Source organism: Gouania willdenowi, chromosome 9 (assembly GCF_900634775.1).
Source record: "Gouania willdenowi chromosome 9, fGouWil2.1, whole genome shotgun sequence".
Taxonomy (NCBI): Eukaryota; Metazoa; Chordata; class Actinopteri; order Blenniiformes; family Gobiesocidae; genus Gouania; species Gouania willdenowi.
This window is the reverse complement of record NC_041052.1, coordinates 1936376-1949199: the sequence shown is the minus strand read 5'-3', so window position 1 is coordinate 1949199 and position 12824 is coordinate 1936376. Positions and strand designations below refer to the sequence as shown.

The window sequence follows — 12824 nt, the reverse complement described above, 5'->3', positions numbered from 1 at the left end:
ATTCATTATGGGGGATGGTTAGAACTGTGCACCTTTCATGTCTCTCACACAGCAGTGAGATTAAAATAGATGAATGGCAAAGGAAATATGATATTAAAGACTTGACATTTTAAAGCATGTGCCATTATTGAAACTGAAATGAAGGTCTTGTATTATTTTTTCCAATAAAGTAGATTTTCTTTCAGATTTTTTAAACACAGAATATTTCATAGATGATTGACCTTCTCCTTCTACACGTGTACAGAGATTAGTGCGTGGTCATTATAACGTGACCACACACCAATAGATTAAAGTATCACTGGCTCCTCTGGATAAAGCCCCTAAATGTACCCGAGCACTTTGGACCTAATGGGGTTTGATGAGAATGTGGGACATTAATCTAACGCTTTCATTCTCTGACCACAAATGAGTTTCCTCTTCTCTGCTTTTAACAACCAACAAAGATAAGAACGTTTCCTGTGCTCCACGAGAAGGGGAACAAACAGGAAGAGAAGAATATCAATGTTTCTGTTATTAGAGCAGTGGTTCTCAACCTTTTCAGCCCTCGACCCCCAAAATAAAGTCAGCAAAATGATGGTCCATTATGAATCTGTGATAACCACATTTATTTATTCATCTGAATAATATCCACTGTTATCCAGGAACGTTTAGTATTATTGTTGTCATCTTAAAGATGTAAATCCTTGTTTTATTCAGAAATAAAATTGGTTAAAAATGATCAAAAAAGGTGGTGAAATGGGATTTTTAAAACCACAAACATTGGTTACAGGCTGAAAACGGACAGAAAAAGTGATAAAAAGGGTTCAAAGTGTCAAAAGTGGCAATAAAAGGAAGGAACAATTAGATCAAACTGTCAAATATCGGGCATGACAAAAGGTGAATGTGCTTAAATTGGCAAAAATTAGTATGAAATATGGTGAAAAGAGGTTAAAAGTGACAATAATGGGTCAACATATGTGACATTAGGTGTAAAAGTGGTGGAAAGGGTTTAAAAGTGCTGAACATGTGTTGAAAGTGGAAAAAAAGTGGAGAAAAGAGATTAAAATGTGATGTAGAAGTGACAGAAAGGGGAGAAATGTAGCAAAAATGCATTACAAGGAGCAAAAATATGGCTTAAATATGGTGAGTTTGATGTAGTTTGAGAAAAATGGGTAAAAATAAGCAAAAATTGGCTCAAATTGTTGTGGATCCTGACCTCAAGGTTGAGAACCACTGTCCTACAGAATAATCCAGACAGTGGAGACGATTGTATCAGGAATGGGATTTATTTACTAACATGGATTATTATTAATTTGAGTATTCTTGTTCATTGGCTTGAAAATCCTCAAAAACAGACGTACTGCGTTATAATATCCTTTGATGACTTTAAGGTAAAATATTAAAGACCCTCATTAGTAAATATAACACTCTCTGTAGCTCCAACACTGCCATCATTTATATTAATATTGGTAGAATTACTAATCTCTTTTAATCATGTGCTCTGAATTCTATAACACTGAGCATGTGCATAGGGCTAGCTTTAGCATGGTTAGCACAAACGTCACGCTTTTCTGATGACTTGGAGATAAATCCACTGATGTGATGATATCACAGCACAGGCTTTGGGAAACTGAGACATTTATATAAGAGAAAACAGATTGTTATTTAAAAAGACTGATATTTAAAATAAAAAATGACTGACGTTTGTTGAAATAACGTGTCCTAAAACTCTGACATTTACCAGCATCTTGAAAGTTGTGTTTGATAGCAACAAACGTGTCTTTCATTTCATCCCTAATGCAATACAACAGTGTTGAATTATAGATGAGTGAGGGAAGCTTGGAGCAGAGATTGGATGAATGGCCTCCCCTCCATCATCTATTTTCTCTAAAACAGACCCTGTTATCTCCAAATATCATTCAACAAGACACAGTGTTCAATTTGAAATGTTCAATAAATAAAGGAAGAGTTTAATACAGCAGTTTATTTTCACACAGAATGTTCAGGTGGACGGTTTCATACCACTTAGTAAAGTCAATTCAATAATGGAATAAAAAGTCACAGAATAAGTCTTTTATTCAGTTTCATCAATATTTTTTAGAACATAGACACAGAAAACATGATAAAACTTTTATTTACATTTATGATCCTTCACGATGAAAGGAATTTAGAGGTTCTACTGATAAACTGGAACAGTTAGTGTTTGTGACTCAATTTGTGATGAAAATAGGTTAAAACTAGGCCAGACTTGTATTTACAAGGCAAATATATACGTATAAAAATGACAACCTGTATCTTGATTTGTTGACAAGTTATGTAATGCAGGAAAAACAAAAGACTGACCTTGACCTTAAATATGACCTTGCACGAAGGTCAAGGTCACACATTGAAAGGAAATGTTGTTCAATGGTACCAGTCTGAGCACTGGATCTCAATTGTGGCCAAGTTATAGAGAAAAAGTATGTTTTTGCTTTTTTTCATCAACTTTGACCCCTACCGATCGTTTTACTGGTATGTCGTACAGCTTTGGTCCAATAAAATAAAATACTGCACTTCAGATAAGCTTTTCATACATGTAAGCATCAAACTTGTATGATAAATATGCAGATGCAATTAAAAGATAAACAACATATTTACCATCGTATCGACTCGAGCACTGACCAATAAAAAGGTTTATCATGAATGACAAACAGTTCTAAAAACAATAGTAACCCAGTAATAAAAGTAACAGCACTGAACACTACAGTGTTATCACGTTTGTTTTATACGACGGTGTAATGGGGCCACAATGAAATTAAAAATAATGGCAGTGGTTATCTGTATGGTTGCCGTATCAATATACCGACATTCTATCCGTACGCAGCCTCCCTATTTGACCAGTTTAAGTCACGTGACTAAAACTAAACCTAACCCTAAAAATTGTTGAAATATAGGGTTATAACCTAACAATAATCTACAAGATTTAAATTCTAATATTTTGGGATTAAAGTTGTAATATTTTTGACATATGTCAATAAAATTGTAATTTTATGAAATTAAAGTCATATTTTGAGATTAAAGTCGTAATATTTTGAGAATAAATATAATTTTATGAGGATAGAGTCGTATCTTAATAAAATAGTAATTTATGAGATTATAGTCGTAATAATACAAGATTAAAGTTGTAACATTTTGAGATTAAAGTTTTAATATTTCAAGATTTAAGACAAGATTTCAAGGATAAAGTCGTAATTTATAAGAATTAAGTCATATCTTAAAAAGACTGTAATTTTATGAGAATAAAGTCATAAATATATGAGAAGTGGATGAAGTGGACGACCTCAGGACTATCGCTGTTAGTTGCGTTCACTTCAACTGGGAATTCTGAGCACTGGACTATTTGCAGTTTTTAAAGATAAGGCTTTATTCTCAAAATATTACAACTATTCTCAAAATATTGCAACTTTATTCTCATAAAATTACGACTTTATTCTTGAAATTTTACCACCTTAAACTCGTGGTGCTTGGATGTATTTTTATGTGGCCCTAATACGCCGTCATAGTTTTATGCTTTTTTGTGTAAAACTAATTTATTTCCATCCAAACATTTGGCTTCATGAGGCTCCACTTAATTAGAAACACTGACATTTCTTCCCACATGAATGTGCAGCTTTAAGCCATTGATGACACGTCTTTACGTTTCTTTTCTGGAAGCTTTATAAAATCGTGTCGAGCTTAGTGGGATTCATCCAACTCTGTAATGAAGTCTGAATGGGAACAATCAGGAGGAATCACTAAATATCGTCTAAATACTGCAGCACATTAACACATAAAAGTAACACAAAAACACACACAATAGACAACACATCAGTGTCGGAGCTTTATTTTGTAGTAGTAACCAGTTCCAGCAGCACAGTGTGCTGTAAAAGTGACTCATTGCACCTTTAGGATGTCAGACTGTAAACCTTTTCAGCAACAATAGAAAAGATGCAGTACGTGCACACACACACACACACACACACGCACACACACACACACACGCACACACACACACACACACACACACACACACACGCTCAACTGTGTGTGTTCTGATCTAAATGTTCACATCCTTCATTGTTCTAACATCACAGAGGTTGTACTGTGTGTTTTGTTTTTTTAATCCCAAAAGAGTTTATAATAAACTAATCAGAAAGATTCATGATTGATTTCCTTTCAGAAAAAAAAGCCTCTAATTAACTTCTTGGTTAATTGAGTTTGTAGATCTTGATTGCTGTTTTGAAGTCATTATTAAGAATGTTACATAATTATGGATTAGACTTCAAATTTTCATAATTATGTGGTAAAAAGGAAGAAAACACATTTCAGTCTCAAAGTAACCATGACAACATAATGACAGCATTGTAACAACTGTAAGTGAGAATATTAAGGAGAAATACTATTTTCAAAGTTTTTATGTAGGAACAGCAGCTGGTCGACCTGCTCAGTAGTTAGACTGATGTGCTGAGAAGTGACAAAGTTTCTCCAGCTGGAGAAAAACACACGTCCACGAAAATGTGAAAAATACACTAAGAAAAATATTGAATAAATATCAGAAGAAAAAAAAATCAATTTAAAATCAGCATCCCAAAAAAATCGTGATATATCGTGAAATCGACCATGGAAAGATTCTATTAAATTTTGATGGATCAATATAAACTCGAGGTGGGACTCGACTAAAGAAAATTCATCTAAATAATTAGAGACTTTGTAAATAAATAAACTAAATTAATGGCCAAACAATAATTAACATGAGAAACAACGTTTGTCAACTGCAACTGATGAAGCTGATGATTTTAGTTGGAAATAGTCTTTCTACATAGCAGTTGATGCTATCTGTAGCAGCGCTTCTAGCCCCGCCCACATCCTCTACCACAGAGTGGTCGACTGTCACTACAATCATTTATCACTGACTTTGTTCATTTGTCACTCATGGATTTATTATTGGTTCTAAACCCTGTCTGAGTGTCAGTGTGGATTGGAGACACTGTCTGCTCCACTAGGACCATTGTCCCTGCTAGCAGCTCCATGTTAGCATTTAGGTGCTAGCTGTTACATGTTTAGCATTAAGGTACTAGCTGCTACATGTTTAGCATTAAGGTACTAGCTGCTACATGTTTAGCATTAAGGTACTAGCTGCTACATGTTAGCATTGAGGTGTTAGCTGCTACATGTTAGCATTGAGGTACTAGCTGCTACATGTTTAGCATTAAGGTACTAGCTGCTACATGTTTAGCATTAAGGTACTAGCTGCTACATGTTTAGCATTAAGGTACTAGCTGCTACATGTTTAGCATTAAGGTACTAGCTGCTACATGTTAGCATTGAGGTGCTAACTGCTACTTCTCTGGTTCTCCTGTGCATCAGTATAATGGGTATACTGGGAACGGAAGGTGCTGTTAGTCTAAAGAGAAGTAAAATAATTGAGCTGCTGAGTGAAGTTAAACGGAAGATCAATAATCAGCAATGATCAAAAGCGAATCAATAATTGTTGTAATGGAAAATTGGTTTGTAATTGAATTAAATTGGGCTGATTAATCACACCTGTTAAATATCTACATCCTTTACTGTGCTTATGGTTCTATCAGTGTCTCGTGCACATTTCCATTGATTTGAATATGAAATCTTTTGGCCCAATGATATTATAATTCATAGCAGCAGGTACTGTATTCCTCCACGAGCTGAGCTGCTTCCCTTAAACGTAGGCGTCACTTCTTTTATCAGTCACCTTGTTTCTGAGAAGATTACATTTGTAGCAGAAGAGATTACATTTCCCAAAGCCTCCAAAGTGGGTTTGTGCAGAAGGAGGGATTGACAGCAGTACGTCTAGATGGTTTCCTCTCGTCTCAGGTGAAACAAACAGACAAAATGAAAAGAGATTTAACAAGGTGAACATTTTCTACACTGTGTTCATGTCTGCTTCTGTCCACATTATTCACTACTGTTACAAACTTCATCAAGACATAACATTGGCTTCATATGGAAGCAGATTAGGGCCAATTTTGATGGAGAAAATAATTTTGGCCAATTCAAGAATAAAGTCTAAATGTTGAGAATAAAGTTGAAATTTTTAGAAAAAAGTTGAAATTTCGAGAATAAAGTCAAAGTGTTGAGATTAAAGTCAAATGTCAAGATTAAAGTTGAAATGTCAAGAAAAAAGTTGAAATGTTGAGATTAAAGTCGAAATGTCGAGAATAGTCAAAATTTTGAAAACAAACATGAAATTTTGAGAAAAAAAGTCAAAATCTAATTTCGAAAATGCAGTTGAAAGTCAAGAAAAAAGTTTAAATTTCAAGATTAAAGTCAAATGTCGAGATGAATGTTTTAATTCTGAGAATAAATACAGAAATGTGAGAAAAAGTCAGTATTCTGAGTCTTTTCTCAGAACAATAATAAAAACAAATATTTATTGGAGCTTGTTATTTTTTAGAGGCCAATCATATTTAGTGAATGATTGGTCCACCTGATGTTTGGTCGGTCCCACCCTCTGCTCCCTGTGGGTGGGTCCCTCATGTTTAATGCATTAGCCTGTTCCCTATATCCTGTCCCCGCCTGTGCCTGAAGGGGACCAGAGAGGATGAGGAGGATGAGGGGGACCATGTGTGGATTATAGCGTCAGGTTGAATCACTATCATCATCTACTGCTGGATGTTTGGACCTAAAATGCAGTTGTTTTTGGAGACGTGTGCGTCATGCGTAAATGGCTTCGTCTGGATTCAAAGATAAAGTTGATGGAATTCAACTTAAATCTCGCAGAATAAGCAGAAAAGTTCCCATAATTAACCGACTTGGAATTTTCCTAACGAACACCTGAGCTGGAGGTGCACGCGCCGCCCCCTCCCCCACACACCTTTTCCTCCCCCCGGATGCCCTGAAACTAAAAGTGTCAATTATTGATTTTATTTTTCATCTGAAAGTGTTGGAGCAGAGGTCAGGCTAGGATGGAGCCGGGCTCCGGTGGGCAGGTGGAACCCAAACATCTGTGGAGGCAGAACCAACAGAACCAGGCGACCTGCACGCGCTCCCCGCTCCTCCACCACCACGCGCTGGTCGTGCGTAAGAACGAGCGCGTGAGACAAAGAGGCTTCTCGGACACGGAGCGATACCTGCACCACAGGACCATGGACCGGACCTACGCCGTGGACACGGGACACCGACCCGGGCTGAAGAAATCCCGCATGTCCTGGCCCTCGTCCTTTCAGGGGCTTCGACGGTAAGAACCGGAGACAAAACGCGGTGTTTTTGATCGGTGACGATGGGCGTTAGTGTCGCTGCTTCACGGCTTTGATTCACAACTTTCAGGACCGTTTGATTTCACCCATTTCTCACGTCTTTTATCACTTTTCGACACGCATTGATTAAAAAAGCGGATTAATTATTAAGTAGATGATCCGTGCTGTGCGTTAATGAAGGGTTAAGAAGAAAAATAACAGAACATCAGCGCCTTTACCTGCTTTAATCACAGTTCATTATAAATATTTATTATTTATTATGTGACTTTCACGCGTTCTCTGAGTATAATTATCTTCTTCTGCTCATCAGTGCAGAATATATGGGTTTAATTATTGACTAAAGAGACATTGAGTCAGTGAAGTGATGCTGATGTTGTGTTTTACATTGTGTTTGTGTATATATATATATATATATATATATATATATATATATATATATATATATATATATATATATATATATATATATTAGCTAGGGGTGTAAAGCAGGGGTCCCCATTCCTAGTCCTCAAGAGCCACTGTCCAGCATGTTTTAGATGTTTCCCTCTCCAACACACCTGATTGAAATGACCAGGATCGTTATCAGGCTTCTGCAGAGCTTAATGATGACTTCATCATTTCAATCATGTTTGTTGGAAGAGGGAAACATCTAAAACATGCTGGATAGTGGCCCTTGAGGGCCAGGATTGGGGACACCTGGTGTAAAGGAAACACTCAACCAACGATTCAAAACCCAATTTAAAAACAAACAAAGCATGACCTCAAATCAAAGATCAGGACGTAATGATGCATTTTATCTCTTTCAATTTGAATACAGATCATATTTTGGAGGAAAGAGTTAGTGAAAATACAGATTCTCATTCTTTTATTTAAATTGTCAAGATTTTTTTTTAGCTAGGGTATTTTTTCTTTTGGTATTTTAAATTCAAATAAAATCTGGCCAAAAAAAACTGTTCTGAGCAAAATGTTGTTATTCAAAATGCCACACAGGCCCATTTATGAACAATATGTTCCACTTTTGGCTCTTTCTTCTCTAAGGGACAGCACGTGTGAGTGAGTTCTGTAGTGTGACTTGTTTAATGGAAGGTCTGGGCCAGGATTCACTCACAAATCCATCTAACTGCGCTTTTATGTTGTTCTGAGAAGTATTGAAAGCAGCAATTTCTAAAACAATATAATATATCATTATAGACGATATTGACGAGCAAAGTTAAACAAAAAAAAAATATATATTTTTTTTAAAAAAACGTATAAAATAAAAATAGAAGAAGAGTATGCTTATGTTACTGGCTTGGATTTTTCATAATTTTCTTACGGTGTGTGTCGTCGTGCCGACGGTTCGGGCTTTATTTCCATGGCTATACCACGGGTTCTGACGTTGTGCGGTAAATCATGTGATGTGTTTGGAGTTGTTCCGACATGTGGTCCAACAGATGTGAATAGTGTCTGGTTGTAACTGGTTCAGGGTTAAAGAGACCAGCTTAATTCTGGGTTCCTGCCATTTTTTTTTTTGGTCTGATTAAAGCTCGTAACGTCTAAACAAGCATCACTAAAACAGTTCCAGCGCCCCCTATTGTTTAATCAGAGTATTGAAGCACATACTGCGCTGTATCTATTTTAATGTACTCTTATTTACATAGATTTTTAGCTGATTTAGGAAATATTTGTACATCCCTAGTACTGGTATATGCTAATCATTGTGAGGAGGAGGATGTCTCATTTATCTGCTGAAAGGACCCTCAACGCATCAAGCCTCCTTGTGTAGATGTCAGATAGTGGTCTATAGACTCCAGAGGGACTGATGCCTTTTAAGGATCTTTAAGTGCTCCAGCTTGTAGTTGACGTCTCACTCTGATCTCCACAGAGCAGAGAAAAAAGACGGTAGATCAAAGATTCACTAAGACATGGAGAACAGGAGGAAAAATGTGACTAGAGGTGTGCATTGCTATGAATATGACAATATGATTCACGATATATTCTGATATCAAACAACATGATATACATTGTGATATCATTAATTACAAAATGGTATGAAATACAATTTATTTCATGTTTTATTAAACTTGCGAGAATAAGTAAATAGTAGCTAACTGTAATTCAAGTATATCAACAACAAATGGTATGTTCATCAAACTGTGACGTTTTGGGCTGACCGCCCTTCATCAGACATGAGTCAGACATGAGTCTGATGAAGGGCGATCAGCCCGAAACGTCACGGGTTTTTGGTGTAAATTAAAACTGAAATTGGGAGCTAACCACGCAGTTGTGCGGACCTTTTTTCATTGCATATATTCATTAAAAAACGCAGTGAAATATCGCAATATATTGCCAAATCAATTTTTTCTTACACCCTTAGTTCACTGACAGCTGGTGACCTGGTGTTTACGTGCTCTGTTAGCGTTAGCACAATTATACGTTTTTGGTTTTTTTTCTCATTAAAAAACATGAATTAAAAAAATAAGTGTGGACATTTTTCAGACTGATAGTGATAATCACTCAGTGAAATATCACAATATATCGTCCAAATCAAATATAGTCACCGTTTTTGTGCTATGCATATTTTAGTGCAATTAAATGTTTTTTTCGTTAAAAAACCAAACATGTAGCGCGTAAACGTACTATTGCGATATATTGGCTTATCAATTTCAGCAGTGAGGGATGATCCTGTGACACATGCAGTTTGCACAAAGCTGCTACTGTCACTGTAGTTGTTACACTTTTTTAGTACTCACAGGCAGTTTCTCTGTGTGTGTGTGTGTGTGTGTGTGTAAATGTTTCTGCTCTAATTATTCACTTGTTCTGGGAAAAAGAAACTTACACGTGGAATTTGAGAAGGTCACATAGCTCCCATCGGCTGCTGGATGAGCTTCCGTCAGTCGACCTGCTGCTTCCTCCTTCCTTCATATTTTTATTTCTTTCATTTATTCTTTAAAAATACATGTTGCGTTTCAGATGAATAATGCACGCCTGCAGGTCTCGTCAGCAGTCGGATAAAGAAAGAAAGCCTCTCTCACTGTCAGAGTGACAGAACAGTCGCTGAGGAGAAGCGAGGGCGAGAAAGGAGGGGGGAGAGAGAGGGAGGGAAGGTGAGAGCACATCATGGTGTGTTGAAGCACAACATTTGTGTGTTACTAAACATTTACACTGAATCGATTGTCTCGTACCCAGCAGTGGTTCATGGGGTTCAAACAAAAAATCATTTTTGCTCCCATATGAGCTTCAGGGGAACGTTTTTAATTATCTTAACCCAATAAAACGGAATTTAATTATACAGGAAGCACCTTAAGAATGAACACATGCTGACAGACTTAATCACATGTTGTCAATATAGATGTGTATTTATTCATATATTTAAAAATGATCCTCCTCTGTTTTACAAATTCAATGAATCTCCACAATATTTGCAGAGCTGAGTTTTCCCATGCTTACGTCACATGAAATTAGTCATTATTTATTAGAAATTGTTGAAAGATCTTGCAATTTTCCCTCAATTTTTTTCTCACAAAAATGTCCACAAATTTAATAAGAACAATTGGTCACAAAATCAAGGACATTTTGAAATGAAGATCCTACAGGGACTGATATCTGTCACGTATTGATTAGATATTGTTGTGCTTTGCTTTACATACATTTTGTATAATTTATGCCTGGAATCACAAACCAGGGAACATTAATGTTAAAATTTCTCGTTTTTCCGCCTTAAATCTGTAGCCCACCTGAGATCAAACTGGTCCATATTTGCCCCCTGAACTAAAATGAGCTTGACACCCCTGTATTGGAAGATCTATGTCTAACAAAACAGATAATTTTGCCCCGTATTCGTTTTACAGTGCGCTGACATGCTCTGGTGGCTGAAGTTAGCGAGTAAATCACGGACTGTTGAAGGACTCCCACCCTAAAGGACTTCTATCCTCAATGTTTGCGCGTCTTTCACAACAGTCTGTGATTTACTCTCGAACTTCAGCCACCAGAGCATGTCAGCGCATTGTTTAAGGGGGAGTAAAGGTCCCTTAGGAGAGCTGCACTTCTCTGCTTCATTGTCTACTACCAAACTGTGGAGTTGGAACTGTTGCCACCTGCAGTCATAGATAATTTTTTGGGTCGCAACTGTTTTTATACGGAATTGTATGGCATTAACTTTTTGGTTTGGTTTTTGAGCTAATTTTTTTTCTTCTTGTCTTTTTGATAATTTTTTTCCTTCTGTTTTTGTATACATTTTTTCCCCGTTTTTCATACTATTTTTTTTTTTCTTCTATTTTTTGGATTATTTTTTTTCCCGTTTTTAATGCCAATTGTTTTTCTTTATTGAGAGCAAACATGGCTGGCTTGTTAAATTTGATAAATATGTCCTTTCAACCTGGTTTAAGACAGTTAAGACACCATAAAAATCCAATGTAAATGTGGGATACATTGTAAGAGCGACATTAGCCACACTGCTAACCCTCACCCACATGTTTAATAAAAAAGAAATCAATGGAAACAAGATATGATCCCAAAACATTATTTATGAAACCTTTAATTACCTCCTACTGGAGGATCACCTTCACGTTTTGCATTAAACTAAGCAGTCGTATGATTGGACAAGCTTCTACTGCAGTGATGTGTCACCAGATAAACTGAACACCAGCTCAGCTAAACACCATCAGCTAAACATGTCTTTGTACTAGGGATGTAACGATTCACTCAACTCCCGATACGATTCGATTCACGATACTGGGTTCACGATACGATTCTCTCACGATTTATTTTACAAAATGGGACTGTAGACAATTTTACTGTGTTATTTTCCTTTTATATTTCATTGTCAAAAGAATCCCTTGATAAACTATTCAAAACAATGCAATTTAACTAAAAATAAATCTTGAATGAAATAAATAAAGGAATAATACAAATGAAAATGAAGCTTATTAATTTAAATTCTGGTTCTATAATAAACAATGCAAAACTGCATAATAGTTCTTTTTCTTTTTAAAAGTGCAACTGAAAATGTATTTTGTGCCTTAACAATTGGACTTTAAAAAAAAACAAACCGTGATTACACTGATTTACGTCATATTTGTTTGGACCAGCAGAGGGCGCTGGGAACACAGTGGTCGGTTGTCATGCAGAAATTCTTGCAGTGAAGAAGAGAAGCTATGCTAGCAGACAGAGCTAATAGAAAAATGTGACTTTTACAGATATTCAAGTAATATTACAGATATTCTTTCGGTGCTAAAGGGGCAAGGAATCATTTATTAACATATTTAAGAGTAGAAGGCGGCCAGAAAGAAAGTATTAGCAGACTCCGCCCGCCGCCTACACCGCCCTCTGCTGGTTAAAAAAAGTACTGCGATTCAATTTTCAGAAAATCGATGTCAACCGTGATACCTATGAATCGATTTTTAACTGCCTTACGATTAATCGTTACATCCCTACTTTGTACCAGAGCCTTTTTTACATTTGAATGCGGTCATAATAATCTAATAATCAACACACTTCAGATGAAGCTATGCATTCATTTTCAGTCACAGAATAACATGATGACTAATCTCACCTTAACACCAGGAATTTAAACAGGGTTATGAGCAGAATTGGAGATATTTGTGTTTTTCCATG

The 12824-nt window shown here is 36.3% G+C and overlaps 1 protein-coding gene across 4 annotated transcripts in view; it reads left to right on the top strand.

The window, feature by feature from the left end:
* pde4d (phosphodiesterase 4D, cAMP-specific) overlaps nt 1-12824 on the top strand; it is a 237106-nt gene that overhangs the window by 42947 nt on the left and 181335 nt on the right. The window contains exon 2 of one of the 4 annotated variants that reach the window (XM_028456438.1): nt 6915-7210. The exons of the other annotated variants lie outside the window; for them this stretch is intronic. Coding sequence (XP_028312239.1) covers nt 6939-7210 — 272 coding nt within the window. The 5' untranslated portion in view covers nt 6915-6938. The remainder of the gene's footprint in view (nt 1-6914; nt 7211-12824) is intronic. 4 annotated transcript variants of the gene reach the window in all.